Source organism: Anoplopoma fimbria, chromosome 2 (assembly GCF_027596085.1).
Source record: "Anoplopoma fimbria isolate UVic2021 breed Golden Eagle Sablefish chromosome 2, Afim_UVic_2022, whole genome shotgun sequence".
Taxonomy (NCBI): domain Eukaryota; kingdom Metazoa; phylum Chordata; class Actinopteri; order Perciformes; family Anoplopomatidae; genus Anoplopoma; species Anoplopoma fimbria.
Window position 1 is genome coordinate 11,629,224 of NC_072450.1, and position 25,351 is coordinate 11,654,574.

At 41.0% G+C, this 25,351-nt stretch overlaps 1 protein-coding gene across 1 annotated transcript in view; it reads right to left on the reverse strand.

The window, feature by feature from the left end:
* Window positions 1-3,802: 3,802 nt before the first annotated feature.
* insyn1 (inhibitory synaptic factor 1) overlaps window positions 3,803-25,351 on the reverse strand; it is a 41,115-nt gene continuing 19,566 nt past the window's right edge. The window contains 2 exon segments of the mRNA XM_054620470.1: window positions 3,803-4,349; window positions 4,351-4,628. Of these exon segments, the coding sequence (XP_054476445.1) occupies window positions 3,803-4,349; window positions 4,351-4,628 (825 nt within the window).

A 25,351-nucleotide genomic window follows, 5' to 3' on the forward strand; every position in this document is an offset into this window, starting at 1 on the left:
AGTGATTAGGGGATTGATCACGGATGTGAACTAATACATGCCCACCGCTGATGTCAAAAGCGCAGATGGCATGACTCATTTTGCAGCCATCCAAGGGAGATTTTGTTAAATGTTGTCTTATGGAAATGTCTGGCCAAATGATTTTGGCCAGGACGTGCGGCAGCTATTTGTATTGATCTCCATTAATTGCTGTGACATAGAAATATGAAACATGAGGCGATGTGTAATTCAGGAAACATCACTTATCCTCTGACATAATGCGGCGGCACGGAGGCAGTGGACGTTTAGATAAGAGACACGCATGAGTTCACGCGTACACAAAACACACATCTGTTTTGTATGCAGTGGCATCACAAAATGATCTTCCGGATGGTCAGATGATTTGGCATCACCGTGCTCAGGTTTTCATAACCTTTGGATGCCTCCCATCCTTGTCCTATAGAGAGCCGAGGACAAAGCTCTGCCCTATTAGAGATGAATAATGGGCCTGTTGGCAAAAGAGACGTTGCTAATGTTTTGTCCAAATATCTCAAATCTGTCCCCAATGATAATGTATTCTGCGGCGGTGCCAAACATCTCTATATTGGAAGAGGTGATTTAATCGCTCCTATGATTTATACAATCTTTAGATTGGAAAAGGGGGAAAAAATGTAATCCCCCTCACATTGTTATGTCTGGCGGGTGTATAGGCATCACAATATGGGCTTAGTTTGTTTTCCTGTAATTGATGCATTCCCTGTGTGGCGGCATAGCTTTGTTTGTTTATGCTAATGGCTGTGATGACCTGGTGGTCTCCAATCTAGCAGGGAAATGGCAGCCAATGCTTTGGGGAGTGAGCCATTGATCTCTCTTCAGTGCCTCTTTCTTCACAGGTACTTGGGATTAACTGAGCCAGAGCAAGACAAAAGAAAAACGTTACAAAAGAACGACAAAAAATAAAAATAAATCACCAAAATACTTCTGGTATATGCACGTATATCACATCAGCTCCAGGTCAGTAGATGCTTGTGAGGCTTCTACCAAGCTGCCCGGTGTAAAAGTGCTCACTCTGCTTCCCAGATATGGGACTCTTGAGGCATGATGCTGCCTAAACAGCATAGCTGTAATTCCCCTAAGTAGTGCACTATGCAATAACTGTAATACAGGAACACACAAACATAAACAAAGAGGTGGGCTGTTATGGATGTGTTCTCCAGAGCACCTAATAATCTACAGTGTTGCAGTTGCCAGTTGTATAAGACTGGGCACATCCCAAACCATGATGGAAGCAGAGGGATACATAAATACCAGCACTGGTGAACTGGATCAGTCACTTGGTTGTAAATGTGTTTAATATTAACTTAGATTATTTCGACCCACATTCTCCCCAATTATTGCCCTTATTACAGTTTGCCAACATTTAAAAATCTATACTACTATTTGCTTTGCAACAAAATCTATCTGTGTTAAACTACCTGCATCTCTGTGAAAACCAATTCACAGACTCCCTTACAACATATGGAAGCATTAAATATCATATTTAAGTATTTAAATATTAAGTATTTTCTGCCTATTACGAAAGGTTAAGTCCACAATAGGCAGGGCTCCAGACAGTTACAAGAATGGTCGCATACTCAGCACTTCCTGTGACGTGGTCCCAATCATGCAAGAACATGATGATGTTTATCATTGTAGCAGAGACAGTAGCCATTTCTAGTCCTTTTATGTGCACAGCTGAATATAAACGCCATATCTGTGTACGTGGCTGTGCACAGCGCGTAATGCAATCTATAGATTATTATTTTAAAAAGCAAAATGAGGAGAGCGAGGAGGAGGAGGAGGAGAAGGCTGGTGGGGAGGAAGAGACAGCTCCCAGGGGTTCTGACTCAGACGCCACTGATGATTTAAAATGAGCCAGTGTCATTGATCAACACCAGTGGTGGAAGATATACTAAGATATTTTACTAAAGTAATAGTACTAATACCACATTTAAATAAAAGTCATGCATTCAAGAAAAAATTTAAAAGTAAAAGCATGAGAGTATATAAGCAAGAATTAAAAAGTATAAAACTAAAAGTACTCATTTTGCTCTTTTGTTGATAATGTTGATACATTATTATATATTTTGAAATTAGATTATTATTATCGCTGCAGTAACATGTACGATGCATTCTGATGTAACTGGCTGCAATAGAGATCATTTTATATTTGTTTTATACTGTTGGCTTGTTTAATTCACTGTATAACAATGCATTGTATTTCAGATATAAATAAATGTAATGAGGTAAAATCTTCAATATTTCCATCTGTATTGTAGTGGAGTAGAAAGTAGTTGTGCAAAACTTGTGCTTAAGAACAGTACTTGAGTAAGTGTATTTAGTTAAGTTCTGTCACTGATTAGTACCGTGCTGTAAGAAAAAAGGGTGCGACCAAATCATATGCTACTACTGGAAAAGTTAGTTCGGAACCCTGGTCGGTGTTCAGAGGCACAAAGGTCAGCTTCACAGGAGCAGCATGGAGTTTCCTCTTTATGACTGACATTTTAACACTTTTTTCCTTTTCAAACTTGATAACAAAACATTAGTTAAGTGATGCGGAGCAGCCTCACAAAGCCGTTCCCCAGGGTAGATTATTGCTCTGTGGAAAAAACAACCTTTTGAACAAGAACACTCTCACTGTCCACCATAAGCTCTCACTCCTGGACACATTTTTCTTTCGAAATGTCAGTTCTTTAGGGCCACAGTACTAATTTTTGTTTCCCTCAGTGTTCGTAAATAGGTCTGACTGTGAGTTTTTGTTCATAGATCCCAGGAGAGTGGCATGCATGCTCAGCAGAGAGACCTCTCACTGCAACCTCCCTCTAACATATTGATCAGGAATGGCTATTGGCGTCAGCCCTGTGAATAAAATGCTGCTCTGCTGAGTTCAATTCCCCACTGGGCAACTGAATGGAGAGACAAAACCTTTAGCACTTTTTTTTTTTGTACACTGCCATTAAGCCCAGTATCCCAGGTCTAATGACGTCACCGCCAGACAGGCTTGAAAAGAAAACAAAAATGGAAATGTCACTTCTGTGAACCGCACAAATGACTTTCTATATGTGTATTTTTTCCGCCTGCCACTCTTATGTTTCTCTGCAGCAGACCGAGAAAAGATCACATTGTGTTGATTTCTTAAATCAAGGGCGGGAAAATAGTGTTGTTTTGTGGCTCTTCGCTCAATCTTGTTTGTTGACATCAAAGAGAGGAAGAAGCTTGACATGTGCGTCTAGATACATTATCCCTCTGAAAGCAACAAACCCCTTTGACATTCGAAATAACTGGAACATGAAAAAGACAATGTTTATACAGATTCAGAGTACAGAATGTGCAGCGTTTTGTATCCACATTATAGGAACAAGCATTTTTTCTTTTTTTTTTTGTGTGACTTCTACTATTGTACGAGGAGGGGAAAGGACCTCTTCATACTTCACTTCCAATTTCGAACACTTAAAATGTTCTTGTAAAAACGATTGCCTTTGTAATCTCTGTCATTGTTTCAAATGATAACACAGAGGGAATCTATGCAGTGTATCTTTTTAACATTAGAACAGGCACTAACCTTTTGGTCCGCCAGAAAGTTTCATCTTAATGATCTGCTTTGCTTCATTTTCTACGTGTTTTCCCTGAGCCTCAGAATAACTTTAGGTAGTCGAGTGATTTCCCATATATCATTTATTTATTTAGTAATTAATTTATTTGTGTATTAATCTATGAGCTATGTATTTAATATTAAATAATGCACAGTCCTCTTCATGAGATTTATGATAAACGTAGAGCTTTCTCAGTGGTCCTTTGTTTTCTGTTTGGTTGGAATATAGGGCAGTACAGTTTGGGTGCTCTTGTCAGAGACAGTTTGTGTGCTGCTATTTCGTAACAGTTTTTTGCGGCAGCCGGGGTTTAAGAGACCTCTCCTGGGTAGTGTGTGAGCTCCCTTCATTCCCTTCATCGGCGAGGAGACATAGGAAGGGTCCAGACAGTTATGGAGGAGTGAGTGCTCGGAGGAAGAACGTTTGGGGGCTACCGAGCTCGTCGGCAGACCGGCGTCACTATCGCTATCCGGCGTAGCACAGCCACTCTTGTCTTCCTGTAATTCCTCTTGCTCCTCCTCCTCTTCATCCTCGTCATCATCACAGCACAATGCGTGGTAAAGAATTTTGTCACTGAAGCGGACCCTCTCTCTTGTGCCGGAGGTACGAGAAGTCTTGTGGCTGTGCGTGGAGCTGCTGGCCTCCTCGCTGGATGAATCCGGAGTAATAATGCGCGGCCCATTGGGGATGGGCAGCCCGCCGTTCATCTGGGAGTACACCGAGGCAGTGGAGGGGGCGGGGTGGGGTCTGCGTCTGGGTGGGGATGGTCCCGCGTCCCAGCTCTGCCCGCAGATCTCTCGGTTGCTCACCAGGTATGCGGGCGGAGGCGCCGGAAGCCTCCAGGTAGCTGCAGAACTCCCAACTATCAGAGAGCACATCTGCATTGAGGAAGTCCAGCCTGAAGGCCTCTCCCAAACCTCGCTCACTGCTGGACGTGCTGCTGGCGGTGGCCACCGTCCAGTCATCTGGCTCCAGGTCAAAGTCAAAGTCGGACGTTAGTTTATCGATCTGACCCACCACCTGCAATAGAAAAGGGAGAGCATGAAGGAGGGAACTGATGAGAAATCGTAGAGAAACACATTTTATGCCAGACAGAGATTTCATTTCAGATCCAGATATTTCCATATATAGTTTTTTTTTTTTTTTTTTTTTTTTTAGAGCCATGTCTCTACAGATGGCATTGTCGGTCAGTTGGTGAGGCGGTCCACCACTTTGGTCTAGACTGAAATATCTAAATAACGACTGGATGGACTGCCATGACATTTTGTATGGGCATTTATCTTTCAGGTGTGTAGCCCTTTGCACCACTACTGCTTTTGCCTAAAAGTTCCCTGTTTTTGATTTGTGCGTGCACAAAAGTGATGTGATATGCATCCCTCACAATGGTGTTACACTATTTCACTGATCAACAGGTGGCAGTCACACTGCAAGAAATGCAGCAATGCTCCTGCAAAGGTTTGAAAAAAGACGACTGCAAACTGGATACCATTCAGGATTTAAGATACTTTTGGAAAAAAAAGCTTTGCAAATGTTTTATGAGGAAGGAAATCGACTCAACACGTTCGTTAGACCTCAAGAATACACACAATCTGTTTTGGTTTGTTCACAAAAAAAACTCCACAAGGCCCCTCTAATGTTCACACAGGGTTCAATATTGCTCATATTTAATTCTTTCAGAACCATTAAAAAATGTAAAATGCAGACTGATGAGAAAGGGTGCCAAAAGTGTAAAAGAAACCAAAAGTATTTCTGTGAAATTCACTTTAATATAAATCAATTTCCAGATGCTAGATATCCCACTGATCCCCCCCCAACAGGCAGGTTTAACAAAAGCAAAGATTTATTCACAGCTGCTAATATATCTGTGTTTGCTTTTACAGCTTGCCATTACAGCTCTTTTCATCCTTAAATCCTTAATTTGTTTGTTCATGGCTTTTTAAAATTGTTTTTATTTCCGCCAAGGCCTCCTGTGGACAGGTGTTGTAAATTAACTTTATGCTACATCAGGACAAAATTAGATATCCACTGGAATGAGGTTGGTGGAAGACGTGTCACTACTCATCAAAGAGGCTTCTTCATCTCTGAGAGAAGAGAAGAGAAGAACTGAAGAAGCCTCTTAGAAGAGCGGTGAAAGCAGCACATCCTCAGTCCAGTGGATGATTCATTTTGCCTTGATATTGCACTGCAGCTACCAGGATGAATAAGATGAACAGGCCCTTATAGCTATACAGCACAAACACTTAACCCAGTGCTTTTCATGCTGGTACATTGATGTGTATTTTTGATTCCAATGCTATTGTAATCTCCATGTCAAACAAAATAAACTCAAAATGTCACCAACTGCATGGAAATGCATCCCGTAAAAGCCTTTAATTCATTGTTAAGTCAAAATTAACCTCAATGCTTCTGCCATCAGCAGCCACAGCGGTGAGTGTTTGATGAATAGAAAGCACTTCAGCTGAAATCACACTGGTTTGCTGACAACACCAAAAACCCAGGCCCTCTAAACTTGACATTTAAGCACCTTTAATCAGCATGTTGTGCTCTCCACAACAATCTATTGTAAAATAAAATCACTCATCGTCCAAGCTGCTTGTAAATCATACGTTTTCCCCAAACCATTCAGCAATCAAGCCCAGTGCTTTAAACTCCCCAAAAATGTATTTTAGAAACCTACACATATGAGTTTGCACCATAATTACAGTTGAACAGCAGAGAGAATATTAGTTTTACTTTTGAGATTTGTGGTACATACTTTTTTTGTTTTTTGTTTGTGCCACTGTAATTATTTGCAGTGTTTGCGCCTTCCTGGCTCTTATGACTACGAATAAGTAAAGTTCTATCGAAAGCACAAAGTCGTATCTCTGTGTCTAGAAATAAAAACCTAAATCATTCTATGCACAACTGTTCAAGGCAAAATAAGAGTCTCAGAGTGTTAAAGCAAAGACACACTGATAATGTGCTCACAAAAATCTCAGAAGATCTCCACTGCAAACATGGAAACTGACATCCATGAGTTTGATGATCTTGAGCAAATATCTCAAGACGATTTAAATTGCGATATTAAATTTGCTCATTGAATCCTTGAATTAAAAATAAAACACTCACTTACATTACCAGCTGCAAATTTAGGTGATAGAAACTGTGAAGGATGACTAGCTGCTGACATTATCTTCACTACTGCATTTTACACAGCTCCTGAATCCTTTTTCTTGTGATTTTTATGCTTTTAAGTCACACCACATGCATTCATATCTGGCTGTATACGTCTACATGAATTGCATTCGCTCATCTGTCAATGAGCTTCTCTGCAGATGTGTAGGGGCATCGTAAACGTCATGAGTACCTGGACCGTGCTTCTCTACTGGCAGACTGCCCGAAGGGACTTGGGCTGTATGAATCCTCTTATCCTTGAATTACTTCTTACTTCTTTTTCCTCATGGAGTTGTTTATGTAAGATGTTTCTCAGGCCCCAGAGTTGCTGAATAGTTAAAAAAGAATTCTGCCAAATGTATTTCACAAGCTTGCTATGACACCAATTCAGATTTAGTTTCAATTTAGTTTGTTGGTAAGCTCACATTGCAATGAGCAGAAAGTTGTTTTAAATAAAACAAATTTATATTTCTATTTAGAACAATTTCAAATCACTGTATTGTGACTTTTAAATAAATGGTAAAAGGGATACTAAGACTAATGTAAATCGCTATTGTTTCCCTACAATGGATCATGACCCTGTTTTAACAACTCTAGTGTTAACGGTAAGCTGCGTCAGCTTCCACCACTGGTTAGCCTGACCCCGAGCTGCGGTATGTAGGCTAATTTAGCTTGATCAGTGTCTCTGCATGAAGGGTCCTGCCGAGTCTTTCTAGGTCACAATGCAGCACATGCTCTATGCAGCAACAATGAACACTAGTCTTTGCTTGTTCTTTCAGAGTCAGAGATTGCGTGATGAAGGAGCTACGGAGTGAATTGGAGGAGCAGATTGCTTTAGCACAAAGGATGAATGAACACATCAGGAAGCATCCATTAATAATGCGCACAATATGTTTAAAATAGAAAACGTGTTATGAATGTTATGAATCTACAAGAGTCAAAAATAGACGGCAAAGTAATTATGTGACTTAACATTTAAAGTGGTCCTATTGTGCTTTTCCACTTTTTCCTTCTTCTTTAGTGTTTTATATATTTTTTTGTTCATGTAAAAAGTGTGTAAAACCTGAAGTCCACGCCTAATGGAGTTACCCTTCTTTTGGGTGAGAAGAGGTGCTGGCTGCAGGACAGCCGGGATGAGAAATACAAGGAGGATTATGAGCATTAACGCATGTAAACATGTCGTAACTGTAACTTGAGATAAAAATATGCACCCGGAAAATAGCACAATAGGGCCTGTTTAAATGTTTTTACAGAGGAACACAGGTACACTTTAAATCATACCTGTACATCAGCGAAGTAAGCTTTGATATTATTCCTAAATGATCCTATGGTCGGTCCTACAGTGCAACTATGAAGTAACAGGCCATTTAAGAGTAGACAATTAACCAAACATTTCACGAGTAAACATAATTAGTCCAATGCTCATTTCCTATGCAATAACCAGCTCATGTTTACTGTATCAATCCTGTGCACATGAGTCTAATTGGCCAAAGTAATTGAAAACACCTCTGCGACATCAAACATTTTCCATGTTTAAACTGACTGACATCCTCCCGACAGTTACTATAGCTTCTTACAATGCCTGCTATGTAGGCCTATTGGATAAATACTAGATAATGGTAGACATAGGAAAGTATATTTGACTTATTTTGTTTCCTTAAAATTCAGGACATGCAGCTTGGAGCTGTGATAAACCTCTGGAGTTGGGCTGTGTATCCCCCGTGGACTTTATGGCTCCACCACTCTGCAAAGTTTATGATGCAGTGATGGCACATCCTTGTGACTGAAAAGACTCCATTTGCAACACAGTTAAGCAGAAGTGTATAGCATAACAGTGGATATAAGTGCTGGGGATTTGAGTTTATCTCTAGTCTTTAATTTTCTCTCAATTCATCCACTGACAACTTAACTAACTTTCTTTACTGTAAGTGGTGTTTAGTGGCAGCTACTAAAAACTATGGTGATGAATATAGCAATATCTATTATACTGTGTGTGAGTTATAAGCTCGTAAAATTATAGCAATAAGCACTTTTTTTTTTTTTCAATAATGTTTTAGAATCCGGTTTCATCCACGATATAAGCTGGATTCCTCAGCCAACACCAAGCATTTCTGATCTTGTTTATGCTGTCCATACAGAGCAATAAGGGGTACTGGTACAGTGTTTTTTTCTTTCTTCACTGCACACTATCAACCTGCAGCCGCGAGTCAACTTTGCTCACTGCACCTGATCAACAGCAAGTAATTTCAGAGCTCTCTGAGGTGCTTTAAGAGAGGCAGTCTCGGCAGCATCAGGCGAGGGTTTATTACTGTACCTCAACACCTGTCTGAGATGATTGGGCCGGTAATTTGAGGGTCAGAGTGAAAGAGGGCACATGGACCCTTGACTGTTACAGAAAGGAACAGTGATGGGAAAGACAGGCAGGGATAATCTTACACGGAGTGATATGGTCAGTGATGTTAAAACAAATCTCAGAAGATCCTTTTTCTCAGGCGGAGGGATGATTTGGGAAATAGATTCCATACTGTCCACTATCATTACAAGAGTCCTTCTCGCTAATATTCAGCTCCACCTGGTAAATGATTTATTTATTGTGAGTGGCTACCTGTTTATCTAAGTGAGCCTGTCCTCACTGCTAATTGAAAATTAACTGGAACATGGTACGAACATTTAATGTTTACAGGCTGAGGTCAAAATCAGAAGATGAAAAAATGTAGGTGTAAAATTGCATCTGATGAGGAGGAGAATACTTACCACATGTTCTTATCACTCCATTGATCTTTAAACATATGTTTGATGGGAATAGCTTGTTTTGATGTGCATTGATGGCTTTCTGTTTGAAAATATTTTTGTTAGCTGTCTAGTAAACAGATGGAAGATTGCCATCAATCAAGCCTTTTATACGTAAATTATGAAAAAGTGCATCTTTAACATATTTCTAATGATCATGATATCATGTTTTCCAAGTTTTTACCATCTTACATATTCTAGTATTTATCAGCAAAAATAAAATTAAAAAAAACGTGAAATATGGCATCTGTAGCAATGCAGTTTGTACATATGTAAAAAATACATCAGGTGTGGGACACCAAAATAAATGAGACATAACACCCTCACTGGGTTCATTTGAAATGCACGCTGTATGAGTGAATTTTCTGTGGATCGCTTCATTACGCTGTGTTCAAGTGGCCTCTCTCCATCTGTTCCTGTGCCACCCTTTCTACTGGGAGTCATTTTCCAGAGTAGACTGAGAGAAGTTTGCAGTGCTTGTTTGTTAATTATGCAGAATCCAATGTCTAGCATGGATTTGCTTTTTTCACGGGAAAGTAAAAAAAAAAGAACGTGTTCAGTGGAGCTATTCAAACACATCTTAGTGTTAATTCTCTCTCAACATGTCACAATAGATTTCCAGCCTGCCCCTGTGCAGCACTTCCAGCGCTGGAAGCGGTTTATGCCAGTTAGGAAGTCTCAGCAATTATCAGAATAGCCTTGCATGCTGGCTTCTTAAGTAAACACGTTCGCAAACATTGTTTTAATGCAGTCAGCTCCTGCAGTTATGCAGTTTCTCCTCACTCCTTACCCCATGCTTACTTTCTCTCAATTTAATTCCCCTCAAGACTTAAAGAGGGGACTATCCAAGCCACTCACAATGTGGCGATATGGTTTATCTTATCCCCCAGAAGCTAATTTATCATCCCGACCTGCTCTGAAAGAAAGTATTTACTGGATTCACTAGAAAAAAATTGTCCAGTGACTCGTAAACGTGTGCAATCTCTTCGAGACATCTTATACGCTATTGGATGAAACAGCACTTTGGGAGCATTTTGAATTTCTCGTTACATACTTAATATTACCCAGCAGGTTGTGAACAACACGCAGAGCGGTGCAATATGTGCAAAGCGGCGTTGGCTGGAAAGCTGAGGCCACATTACATGGAAGTTCAGGGCAGCTTTGTGTAGCAGGAGGAGGGTGCTCTGTATGGCTCGCACTGACCGATGAACATCCCTGCTTACAAGGTCATGTACAAAGATTGTGACGGATGCAAAGCATTAAGACTTTTTTGTTTAGAACCATACTGAGCATATTGATGGACAGCAAAGTAATTCATTAAGTTTCAGGAGTCTTTAAGAAAAAACAAGAAGAAGTGTTTCATAGCCACGTTAAAATAATTTTTTTGGGTTATTACTTTAATAAACCTGCACATTTCTACCGCTTTGCTTCAAAATCCCATTTGTCAATGTTTCATTAGCAGCGTCAGGAAGACAAATTCCTGTATGCAAATCGTACTCCTCAATTACTTTGAGTGTGGTTGTGATTGTGCTGCAGTTGAGTCTGCAAAGGTCCAGTGGGTCTGTGGGCGGCAGATATTACAGACAAGCCACGGGGACCTGATTTAGGTCAGGCCATCTTGATTGGTGAGTTGTGTTGCATGGTGTTGGCACAGGGATGAAGTGTCCTTTGAAGTGTTCGCTGGAAGCATTTGGTGTAATTATCCTGTCATGAGAGGGGCTATAAGCCTGAGACTTCATTAGGCACATGCCCCCTGCTTTTTCATCTTTTCTCAGAAAGAAAAAATAAAACCCTCATCTTTATGGAGGCCTTAAAGTGCTAAACAACGCTGTGATGAGCACAGGGCCGATACCTCCTGACAACTCTCTAATCAAAAGCATCATTACAAACTCTACTGCGTAATGGGCTTCGTTCATCCCTTTGGGGCTTTATGAGAGGTGGGCTTCTGCAGTGCTTGAGGTCTGGAGAATCAACCACTTCCTTAGCCAAATTTAGGTCATTAGACTGGGCAAACTCATCCACCTGCTGTATGACAATTTTGTAGGTTTTATACTATTATGCAGGAGAGGTTATGGGTTGTAAAATCAGTGAGGGAGCAAGATGGGAACTCTTCTGTCTTCCAGCAACAGGGAGGCAGCAGATGCAGAATGCGTCGATTCCTGGCAGAGCACACTGATCATTTATTGAGGTTCTCCTTCGTTGCTTCTATCCGTGTTGAGAGCCCTAGCGCTGGTAATGACCAGAGAAAGATGCTAGTGCCACGCTACGGGGCTCCTCAGTATGTCTGCTTCCCCGAGATAGCGCTCAGATTAGGCCAGAGTACTGTCAGGTCACGCTGGTCACATGCGAGGGGAAAAAAAGTTGTGCATGTGAGCGCAGCCAGGCCACACTGACCCATTTCAATGACTCAGTAGAGTTTTCCTTAACAACATGGTGTCTTTCTGTAGAAGGCCAGTGAAAGTCTAAAGTGATTACAGGTTGTCAGAGCGCGGCATAATGTGTGCGTGTGGTTTTATGTGTGTGGTGGGTTGGAGGGTAAACGTAGTCGACCCATACCAGAAGAAAGAGGAGAATCTCTCCAGCAGGGGAGAATGCTACGCCACAGGAACCGGGCTCAGCCCAATCCAGCAGTAAATCCCTCACCCTGACATTTCACACTGCCAGCTTGTCTACAGGCCAAATCAGTAAGCAGATAAGCTGCAAGTCTACACTGAGGGAGAAAAAAAAAAAAGATACATTGATAGTACAGTTACATAGCTACATGGCTATTGTGTGGTGCCTGTGGCTGAGGAGGGAGAGCAGGTCATCCACTTATTAGAAGATCAGTGGTTCGATCCCCGGCTCCTTCAGTCCTTATGCCAAAGTGTCCCAGGGTAAGTGTGTGAAGGAGCATTTTAGATTATGTCCTGATGAAAAGGTGGTGATTCTGAGCGCTCTGAATGGTCGGAAGGTACTACATAAATGCAAGTCCATCATCTAATTTTTTTGAGGATGAAGACCGATAAAAGCAGTGGTGGTAGTTCAAATAGTCAATCAACTTCAATTGGCTAGATTTTGGTCGGTATGGAAAGATAATATGAAACACTGAAGAGAAAGCATTTTTGTTTCAGTTGTTAATCACTCTCAGTGAACAGCTTCTATAGATTTGGTTAGGAAATGCCAACGTAAAGTCCACCTTTTAGTCTACAGTGAGTTCTTTTATATGTCCCAAACACTGGCAAGAAATGGGTCTCTGGCCCATGTAACTGTAAAAAGACACTCAAATATTTATGTACGTTTATTTATGTCCATATGTTGGTCTACTTCAAACAAACAGGCATCCACCTATGGTTATGACTTCTTACAGTCATAATACATTATTCAAAGAAGGAACACAAAAAAGAGGAAGGATGGCAGTAGGGACAGAGGGAAACAGCCAGGAAGCAGGCAAAAGACTGAATGGCAGGAAAATAATCTTTATCCAAATTTATTTTCACATTTCACTTGTGCAGCTTTTTAAGATCGCATTGTCAGCTTTGTTCCACTTTTGTATATTTGAGTAACTTCTTCATATCATTGTAAAATATAGCCGACAATAAAACTTATTTTCAACATCAGAGTTGATTTGCACCTCGCTCACATAGTCACATTATCACTCATACATTCACACACAGTCCCGTCATCAATGCCTTTATCATAAGTGAGGATGGAACTGCAAACCACCCCGCTGAGCTGAAATATTTTGCAGTATCCACTCTCTTCAGCCTGAAAGACAGTGCTCCATTAAGGTTTCGTGAGAAATTGTCTGTCTAGTATTACCATGCAAAAGCTATCACTTGCACCCCTTTAGTAATTAAAAATCTTCTTTCCAAATTCCTGTTATGGCTCCTGGCACAGTCTGTCTTCTCAGGCTGGGGACAGATGATATTGCCTAATGACAGTTTCCATGCTGCAGCAATCTGTGTTATTTCACAATTCCAAAGGTGTAAATGGATTTACACCTCCCCAAAAAAACCTAGTATAATACACATAGATAAAAAAAATATCCGGAAGGCTTACACCTTTTTTTATCATAGTACCTTTCTCCCTACAAGATCTTGCAGTTAGATCTATCAGCTCTGTTGGTGGAGAAGAAAAAAGGAGATGTGAATGTACAGTGTGTTGCTTGCGAATCAGATGTGTGGATGTGTACAACTCGACAACTGTGTAATGTAGCATAGTGTTAATCACTCAGGTTTCATCCATGAAAGCTGCCAGACTCTTTACAGTTTCTGTGATTACGATCACCTATGTCAACAAGTCACACTTAGACACACCAGTTCTAAGGAAGGAATTGAAGAGGGTGTTCTTTTGCTCTTTTGTGTTCATCGCATTACAAACGCTTTCTTTATTGGCATAATTTGTGTGGAGCTCAGTGTCGGCTTCCCACTGTTAACTGTCCACACTGTCACTGTTTGTCTTAAGCAACCATGGCTATGTAGTGCAGGGGTGCCGCAAGCTGAAAGGTGTTTAAAATAGTTAAACCTTTAAGTCAGTTAATACAAAGTAAAATTATAAAATCAATTTAGGTTTTTAAAAGGCATCAATGGAACAAAGTCCTCCTTTTTCAACAAAATGGGACATAGTTTTTTCAGTGCTCTCCATAATGATCAATATGACCATTTTAAAAATGTATAATGCAATTTGATCCGTCAAAGCCATGGCTGAACATCATGGGCAAAGTTGAAATCCTTAAGATGTCTGCCCTGCTTAATTTAGCGACCCATAGTTTCCGTGGTAAAGGCAAGCAGGTTTCAATACTACAGTAAACGCTCTTAGGATAACAAAAGTGAAAAAAATACTATAAATATAAATATATATACCGTATTTTCCGCACTATAGGGCGCACTGGATTATAAGGCGCACTGTCAATGAATGGTCTATTTTCGATCTTTTTTCATATATAAGGCGCACCGGACTATAAGGCGCATTAAGCGAAACAAAACAGTCAGTCAGTCAAACTTTATTAAACGTGTTCACAATAACTCTCAACATTGTTCAAACGTTAATGAGCGTATTCACAATAACTCCCAACCCTGTTCAGTTGTAACACGTGAAAAAAACAGTCTGAGTCTTTTCATAAAACGAAAGCACCAAGAAGGAACGCCTCGAAAGTCATTGATATTCATGTCCCGTGCTAACGCTGTTGCCTTCAGTCGAATAGAGACGGTAGAGATGCTTCTACCTGCTGCTCTCTGTTCAATAACCCACTGTTCAATTTTGTCCTCTAACTGTGGCCATCTCGCTTTGTTCCCTCGGAAACTCTGTGTGGTCTTCTTTACTTGGCGCAGGTCATCTTCTTGCTTCCTCCACTTCCGTACCATTGATTCATTAATGTTGAATTCTCTCGCAGCTGCTCTATTCCCATGTTCTCCTGCGTGACTGATAGCCTTGAGTTTGAAGTCCGCGTCGTAAGCGTGTCTCTTGACAGGTGCCATTTTGGGGTCCTTATACACACACACTGTAATATTATGGTGAAGCACAGTGTGTATTACTCCGCGACGCTCCTGACTGCGGTGGCCGTGATGCTGCTGCGGTGCGGCTTTGTAGTACCAAAGTCGTACTAAAACATTTTGACAGAGCGCCGTGTACCACACAAAATCGCTCCGAGGTCAGTAAGCACAACCAGAATTAATCCATATATAAGGCGCTCCGGATTATAAGGCACACTGTCGTTTTTTGAGAAAATTAAAGGCTTTTAAGTGCGCCTTATAGTGCGGAAAATACGGTAGTCAATATAATACGGCTCTGATGCAGAATAAGTAGAGAGCAAACAGCAAGACTGAGGTTAAACTCATGCATAGTTTCCTGTGAATCCCTTGTGCGTGTGACTGAAGCTTTATGCTATTTAAAAATAGAATAAAAAATAGAATTTCCCCAACTAAAGAAAATGGAATTTGATATCAAGGAAAACCTAAGGAGATTGAATGTAAAATGTGGTCTGAATGTGTACTTTATCAACAATCCTCCCCAAACTCCTTCCAAAAACTTTTAGTGAAGGTAAAACAACTTCCAGCTACTTCTAACTCGTCTATGGAGACCTCTAAAGGTCACTTGTCAGGAAAACATGGAGAGTGTTTGTTTTAAGCATTTGAACAAACAATGCTGTTGGCTTCCTAGTGAGGACAGTCCCTGCATTATGTACCAATATATGAACATGTGTATATAAGCATGCTATGTAGTGTGCAGTGAATGAGTACGTAGAATTACCTAATAATTTGGAGGCAGCTGTTAGAACTGAAGCAAAGATATAGTCATATACACGCCATGATGTGTTACCCAAACTATTGAACATTCAGGCCACATCTGCAGCTCTGCTCCATATGCAATAATGTTTTAAGCTGTTTAGAATTATATGAGCGTTTCAGCCATGAATCTGCTGTGCCTGGCTGTAACTGTTTTTACAACTCCAGAGGTTTACAGTGTAGCTGTTGTGCTTGTTCACATACAGAACACATATACCCACATGAAGTAAGACATTTCCATCAATAACAGAAAGTAAATAATTCTAGACCAAAATGTAAATGAACTGTTCCTGACTATACCAGACAGGAAAGCTACCCAACATGTATTGAGCTCAGGGGCATGTTTTGTTGTTGCTCTCTCTATTAGCATTCTTATAATTGATGATGCTAATCAGCTGGAACCTAGAAATAAATATGTGATTATTTGTTGATAATCAGTGTTAATTTCTAATCATTGCATCTGCCACAAGATACTCATTTATGGCTGCCTGTGGATTTTCATGATACCCTACAATACTGTGCTGTTACACAGGCTCACATCTACCTTTTAATCCCGGCCTGTTAGAGTGAGTTACAATGAAGACGTGTCATAATACCACAACATCTCCCGTAATATAAACTGGCTAACAGTCTGTCCTCTGTAGATAAATGATGGTTGTTGTTTTATTCTGACACATTTATTATCAATTAAAACAACACATGAAACATACATGATAACCAAGTAACCACCAACACTTGAAGGAAAGTATTTTTTAAAGAATATAACGGCTGTTGGGGCATCAATCTACACTATTGGGCCTTGAATCAACATTGAGCTAAAATAGTCACATCAAAGTTTCTCAACAACAGCATTGAATTTTCCCTACTCTGCATTTCAATGGTCTTTAATTGCCTTTTCAGCTTTACAGCACTTGCACCATTTTTAATTTGGTTAGAACTTGGGGTTAGTTTTCATTGTTGTCCGGCCACGACTTTGGATGAAATGTCCGCGCTGAGGGAGCAGCAGCTAACCCTACTATTAATACAGGGCATGCAATCAATATGCCACTGGCATTTCTAGGTTTCCTTGGCCTGCAGCGCTTATCTTAATGGGAGTGTGCTCCCATTTTCTTTTATTGTGTGAACCCATATATCATTACCAACCAAATATAGCTGGATCTACCCTGCTGAAATGAAAACATTGAGGCACAGAGAGAAAAAAAAAAACTATTCATGCAATTTGTTTTTATTTTAACCTTCTCTTTGCTGCTCATGGGGGCGGCGGCGATAGGCCTCAGGAATTTATCTAGAGCTGTTCAATTTCTGCTCCATCATCTTTGTTTCTGCTTTGAACTTTCAGACAAAAGGTTCCCCCAGTCTTTGCAGTAGCATCATTTCTCGTGAAACATACCATGTCGACAGAGGAATATATGCTGCATGTAAAGCACCTTATATATAGGTAGAAACAGATTCCTAAGGACAGATATTTTCGCACCCCCCCTCCCTCCCCAATCTTGAAATGATACACGCTTAGTCACATCTGCTCAGCAGCATGGTATCATAATGCATTGCGGCATTCAGTTAATTATCAGCTGTTAAGGCAACTTATTCAGTTTGTACCAAGAAAAACACTTTATGTAAGCACATCACCTCCATCTTTTACTAATGGTGACACTGACTTGTTATCTCTATGTCACAGCAAACCCTGCCATTCAGTAATTCCCCTATTTAATGATGTGGTGATCACGAGCCAAGAGAGGCGTATTCTTGCAATTAGGTAACAAGAGTGGTACCTGGTGTGGTTTACTTCTGTCATAGGTCATGTGCACTCCCCAAAGGTTTGATGGTTAATGTTTATTCTTAGATGCCTCTTTTCACACTGTTGCTGCACTAAGCACTCGTGATCACGCTGTTAGCTTGAACAGGTCTCCTCTGACCTCTCATCAACAAAGCGTTTTCACCCTCGGGCTTTGTGACTATGACTCACCGTCTGGAGGAGTGAGCCGGATAAAATAAGCAGTCCATCTTACCTTACGGTAACTGATATGCTATGATGGGGTCCCATTTACAGTGATGCATTATCCCAAGGAATAGTTGACTTCTTAAGTCACACACAATTTAAAAACAATTACAAAAAAAAAAAAAGAACTGAATGTTACTCATTAAGACACAATTATTTTAGTAAATATAAACTTCCACAGTAAGTTTGTGATATTTAAAGAAATAAAACAAATCATTAATCCTACGATTTTACACCGAATTTAATTCTGAGCCTATTTCTCCTGAGCTACAGATGGGAGAGACAAAACAAAACATCCTAAGTAGTTGAGACATCAAGAGATAAAAAAAAGAATAAACCTGTAGCTGCTCTATTAAAAATAATTTGGATTGAATTTGTGTACGACAAACAATGTTTGTTTGAGCTTTTACACCCAAATGAGCTTTATCTGGTGTGGTGCTAGCAGTTACGAACCAGAAAATGAGCCCATATCTCCGTGAAATCACCCTGGCTTCTGTTACAGTGTTCACAATGTCGTACTAGCACTCACTCAGTGGAGCAGATCAAGGATTGCTCTCTTGATGACATAAAAAATAATCTTGACTTCTATATTTTCTAATAATAGAAGTGTTTATATGCACATTAGGGCTGTCCTCAGGAATCATGATGTTCAGAGTCGGTATTAAAATAAGATGCATTGACTCAACTCCCCTGCCCAGTTAGTGTCAGTTCAGCGCACTACCCCAGACTAAACTCCTATAACAGCCTTCCCTGAATCTCATTCTTTACCTGTGAGACCAATATTTTAATGCCATTGTTTACATCATCATTTATGTCCATACAGAGAAAGTAAAGGGGTGTGTACTTGTCATAGTTCACTTATAAAATCATAGTCTATATATAAGAAAGTGGACGGAGTCACTGTGACTTCATCCATTAGTTTGTTAACTACTGTTTTCAAGCTTTGAATTGAGCATTTTAGCCGTCACCACTTTGTTTTTTTACAACCAGAAGTGACACGAGAGGGTTGAGCTAAGGACACCCTAACACTGAATTAGACATTTGATTGTTGAAAACACACAGTGAAAAGAACTCCTATTCTTGCTCCTATCGCAAGAATAGGAGTTCTTGCAATAGGAGCAATAACTAATTACCTTGCTCCTATTGCTCCTGAACTGCTCTTTACATACAAAAATGCGCATTTACTCAGGGTTTGCTTGACCAATGACTTGTATCATGGACTTTTTAGGGATCATACACTTGTACCGTAACCATGCTATACCAAGTAAATGTAAATCACCACTAGGATAGAATCTTAGGAAGGGAAGATTATTTTTTGGTTACAGACATTTGGACAACAAATAATTTCAGTTAACCATTTATATGACAGACAACCTAAACGTTGTGTTTGATACATTTTCTCCAACCTCTGCTATTGTTAGACGGAATACGTGTAATAAATGCTCACATCTTTACGTTCACATTAAAGGGGGCTTTTGAAAATAATTCTATACATTATACAATCCTATTACAACCCGTATTCCACGCAACATACTTTAGAGTACATTCTGCATGTTGTGCAGGTTGCTTAATGATTAGCTCTTTATATTTAACAAACATCTTACATCTTTCCATCTGCAGTTATTTCCGTCTGTGAGGGGTCATGGCACCTTCACAAATGATCTTGAGTGACGGCACACTCTCCTCCTTCCCCACCACCGCGCTAAAGTGGGCCACAAATATTGGCATGACTCGCTTTCCACCTTCTTTATCCTCCAAACAATTTAGTCATTGCTTCCAGGGCTCTGCCGATTCTATCTGTGACAATCTGTAAGGCGGTCGCCTCAGAGAGTGACAAAACCTGTCACAGTGCGTCACTTTCACTTTCTCTCCAGCAAGCGGCGGGACACCTTTGAGTCTGCAGCACCTTTATCAGATATGGCAGTTCCTAAAGCTTTACCTATAACGGCGGGCAAGTTGGAGGAGAGGTGTCGGTGACTTTAGAGAGACCTATTTGCAAACAAAATCACTGGGAGACATTCCCCACAAGGCACCATCTGGCTGCCACACATACCTCACCATCACCAGCCTTTTTCTATTTATAGAATGCTCTCCTGTCCACCCGCCCACACACACATTGCATCTTGTAAAACTGCAACCAAAATATAGCAAACTGAAGAATCTCCTTCAGGCAATCAATCAGCAGGGTGACAGATGCCAACACATCCCTCCGTAATGTGTGGATAACATCTTCCTAACAGTCTGCTGTCGCTAACAATAGGGATGAACAATCAGCCGGCTCGCTGCCAGACCTTGCAGAGATATTGAGGACTGCAATGACCTTCTTTGTCATTATCTGAACTCTTTGCTTATTTTTAGCCTGACTGTGTTAGTAAGATGAGCTATTAAATAGAACAGAAGCTCCTTAAGTGTGAGGTAAAAACTTCCTGCGGTGACTGATGGGGGCAAGTGGTGAAGGTACTAGGCGTGATCTAATCTTTGTGTATTTGCAGGGTGATAACAGAAGAATTTGTGATCATTTGAGACGTCAGTCATCAACCACCAGTGGGCAATCAGACTTATCAATAAAGCAATTTGTGTCTCATCACTGAGGGGAGTAGGCTGAATTCTGATCATTGGTATTATGTTATTGAACAAGCATTTCCCAGTGAGGGAATGATATTGAGAGCCTTAACAAAGAACGTGCACTCGCAAGCGAGTCAGGCATTTGCTGCATTTTGATAAGGTCCACAGTGACTGTATTTTGAATGCTATAAGAACCCTCACAGCAATGAACTACTTTTGATTGCAGTGCTAAAATGTCGCATGTAATTACACCTAAGCTAGCAGGGACTACGAAGTACTGCCTCACTAATAGATGTTCTCCTGCATCGCAACACACATTCTCCCATTTTTATGTGTTCGTTTAACATATCCTCTCTCCATTTATGCTCAATCCAAGGTTTTATCCGCTCACAGCAAGAGGGAACTTTAACAAAATTCCAAAATAAAATATAGCCTTTGAATGTGAAATGAGTCATCAAAATCCAGATGTGCTGCTGGCATGGCTCCATGTTAAGAAGCTGCAACTAGCTCTCTCTTTTTCTCTCTCTTTTTTTGGATGGATTTCATCAGCCATCTCATAGTGAGAACAATTAGTCAATGTGCATGGATCAGCTCCTTTAATTACATATTGAAATATAAGTCATAACCTCAAAAACATATTGATTACTTGCCTGAAATTTGCAGAGAATACATATATGTGCCCCTCAGAGCAATACCACAGCGTATTTTCCTCACAACAATTCTCTTGATTTGTGTGTGTGTGTGTGTGTGTGTGTGTATTCATAATTATAGGTTGCAGAGTTGGCAGGGAAACATGGTGGTGTGTGGAGAAGCGCTACCTCACTCGCATAAGCGCTTCTGGCAGGAGAAGCCTGGTAAACAAACTTCACCAAAGTGGGAGAAAAAAATTCTGCCAGCTAGGTCTATCTATTTTTAGCCCAGTCTTAATATTTTTCTGCTACTTTCTGGACTCATTATCTTTGCCAGGAAGATCATGAGATTCCTAGCGAGTGAGTGAGTATGCACCTCTGCGTCTGTCCACGGCTATTCTCCCATTCTGCTGCAGCAAACTGCATAATAGGTCGGATACTCAGTTATGGCTGCATGCTCAAGGACTTCTCGTGATTACAGTGAATCACACTTTCTCAAAACACCTTTCATTGCTTGTTTTATACTGCCCTTGACTGCCTGCTGACTCCTGACTCAGTAGCCTTAACCAGCCCCTGGACAGTCGGGGTCGCTAAAAAACATTGCAGAGTGCATTTCTGTCCCCCCATCATCTTCTCTGCACCCACAATGAGGGGATAACAGTTTGAGGTGTGTTTGGCTAACAGCTTACAAAACTACCAGTACAAACACTGCTGTACCTCTCCCTGACTCAATCGCTGCTAAGCAGGCCGGCACCTTGGTAAGTTTCTTTTTTTTTTGGCAAGATTTTATGATGAGTCTTGTATCACAACATCGAGCTGATTGCCTGCATTCATCATCACTTTTTTTCCGTTCGAACAAAGTTTGTTTTACGTCACCTTACAGGCCAGTGGGGGTTAGCCAATAGTGGGTGGTGTTTATTTAATCCCAGAAGAGAGCAGTGTTAATTGCAGACAAATCTGGCAGAGATCTGCACTCTACTGAGTGCACCTTTATAGTTTCTGATAGTTCTTGTCCCCACTCTATCAGGTTGTGGTTGTCCAGGCGAAGGCATACCCAAAGATAGCCACTTCTTCAGTATGCATAATCCTAAAAAAAATGTCAAGGTTGACTCAGTTCATTTGCATTTAACTAAAGCCAGTTGTCAAATGTCTGCCAAGTGACAGGAAAATATGTGCAACTCCAGAATGGATGAATCTGGATGTAAATGGAAAGTCCATGGTGGCTGACCGAGAATGTAGTCCATTGTAACATGAATCATCCATCCATCAGATTCACTCCCGTCTGCTACATTCTACTCTGCTGTCTTGTTAGAAAATGCATAACACAGTGGGGATCTCTACCTGCATCCTCCAAAAACATTAAAAGGGCCAATTACCGCAGACAAATAAGCAATGTACAGTGAAGGTGAAGGACAGGAGAGGCAATTTCCCATCCTTTTTTCCCCCCTCTCACTTCATCTCTTGCTTTCACGCTTTAAATTGCCAGTCCGTAAACAGTGGGCCCATTGTACTGTGCTGTTGACACAAATTAGAAGGAGTGAAGAATAGAGATGCATTGTTCCATGTAAAGCATATTTATCTTTTCAATAAAGTTGGCATTTGTAGGGAAGAGAAAGTGTGAAGTAAGGCACAGCATGTAATTAGCAGGTAGCGGTATGGTACGGATGCTTCGTGGAGCCATCTGTGGGGAACATTTGTGCGGATCCGTGCGACTGAGCTTCCCTCGCTTCTTTGTCTTCACCTGCGTTTTCTCCGTGACCCCTCTCCCCTATATGCTCAGCCTGCCAGCAAATCGCTTCCTCCAAACCTAACGTAGTGTCTGTTTGCAGGTCTACGTGATGCAATAACTGATGTTTGCCAAGGCACCTTCTGACGCAAACTCCACCGCTTCTTCACACACCATTCTACACGGTTCCTGGAAACATTTGAAAAAGAGGCCGCATTAATAATCCATGCACTCTGTGTCCGTGCGTAAATGTAGCGGCAACGTACAAGTGAAAGTCCTTAGTTGGCCGCTGTTTTGACACCTTTCAGGGTTTCTCCCTCTCTCTTTGGCAACTGAGCTTTGATTGATGACAACAAAAGGGGTGGTGAAATCTGAGGGCTGGATGGAGAGATAACTGACTGGCTGAGAATGACTCAGTCTGTTGCAGAGAATCGTCTGCTGCAGCCTGGAGGGAGAGAGCGAGACACGAGTGCAAGAGCGCAAGGGGAGCAGGGAAGGGAGAAGGTATCACGGGGTAAATGGGGCCTTGCAGTTCGGTTGTGCACAGCGCTTCATCATCCTTGGCTCATGTTTGAGAAGGCAAACATGACTGGGCTAATCTCGCTTTACTTGTGAAGAGAAACATCATCGACAGTCAGAGTGATGTGATCAAACACACAGTGGGGCCACGCCAACAGCATTCTATCTAATCAATCTACTGTGGGAGGACAGAAAAACACGCTTGTGACGTGCATTCACGCTAGAATACACACCCACACTAGGCACCCACAAACCTACAGTAAATATACACACACGCGCTCCTGTACACATAGCCAATCTCATCTTCTGGCAGAAACTCATGCTCCCACGCAAACATGCATCAATCACTAGCTTTTTTTCCCCCTCTCTAAAATAAAAACACACTGTCATTCACACGTAACAAATACGTACACAGCACACGCCAAATCAGGTTGACTGCAAGGCTGGCTCATACTACTTTGATCCTGATGGGAAACAGTGATTATTCTGATGGCAGCTTGTCGGTCTAACCTCAGGGTTAGACAGTTTTATTTATAGGTTACCAATAACACTTAAAAATGTGTACCGCAGCTCTGACTGCATCTCTGCCTTCATCAGACATATTCCTTCTTCGTGTGACCTTGGCTTTTTATGCGGTGAATCTACACGGATGCAGAGAACGTGATCAGGTCAGTCACTCCCACCCCCACCCCCACCCACTTTGTAGCCATCATTTGTGCTTCAGGATTATTTATTTTTTTGTCACAAGGTGATAGCTGCCAATGATGTCAGAGAGGCGGCGGCGAGTAGTGTGGACACTGGCGTCGGGGGCTTTGGCGTGCGCTCCCTCTTTAAATAGCCCCAGATCTAATCTGCAGACAGCAGCAGAGTTCTGACAGATCCTGCCTCGGTGCCTCCTCCCACTAGGTGACACATTCTTTATTTATTTTTCCTCTCCTCCGCTCTGGTATTCACTCCGTGGAGCACTGGCCCCTCAAGCTATTGTCAGTTCCGTTCTCCTTCCATGTCTGAAAAACCAAATGGATTTACAGGGTTTACTGTCAACCCCTCCCTTTTTCAGGGCTTGGGAATGTGACACAGTCTTCTATTTCCACTCTTTTATTTCTGAACTATCCAATCCTTTATGAAGACTTGGTCATTCTTCTTGCTGCTGTTGTTGCACTGGCTCAACTTTGTCTATGCATGACTTTCACATGACATCATAATATCTCTAAGCTAAATATAGTGCAAGTCATGACAATTTCAAAGACGAACAGCAAATCCGAATAGTTTGAACCTTTAACCCTCACTGAGTGCTCGGAAGACTGGAAAGGAGCTATATAAATGCAAGTCCATCTACCACTGCTTTTTCAGTTAGCCCGAGATGCAGAACTGCTCATTTAAGAAAAACTACAGAATAAGGCATTTCAGTAAATACCCCAAAACAATATACTGTATGTTCAAATGAGAAATTGATTGTAGTGATGGAAGTCAGATGAAGTTATTATATAGAGACAAAGTCCTTGGTGGGAAGAGGTAGGTTGGATGAATGGGTCAAAAAAATGTTGGACTAACATGGGAGAGTGCTGTTTGTGTCCCAACTAAAATGCTATTTTTCCAACCATACTTTTTCTGTAACCATAACGACAAGGGTCCCTAACCTTAACAGAGTAATCACTTAAACCCAAACCTTGATGTTGTTCTAAAATTAACAGAGTACTTTTTTAACCTTAACTAAAGCTTTGGTAATCATTGTATTGATTTACTTATTTTAACAGTTTCACAAATGTGTCAGAAAGGGAGGAAGATGTAAAGCAACAACAAAGCTAACTATTGTTGCCTGATATCACCAGTGCGAATGAATTAATATTTCTAATCTGAGGTGGTAAAATGGCCATTTTTAATCGGAGGCTTGTTGATTTTCAGCAATGACTATTGTTATGACTAGGTTATGCCTTATACACCTTTTCTTATCTAATACCTTTAAGGAACCTACTGAAACTACAGCTCCTCAAATGTAGATCTATTCTTGGCCAACAATAGAAAACTATAATTCTACAGAACAGCTCCAATGTGAAGATCTTGAATGCTTATGAAACCTTTCTCATCCCTACGATTAA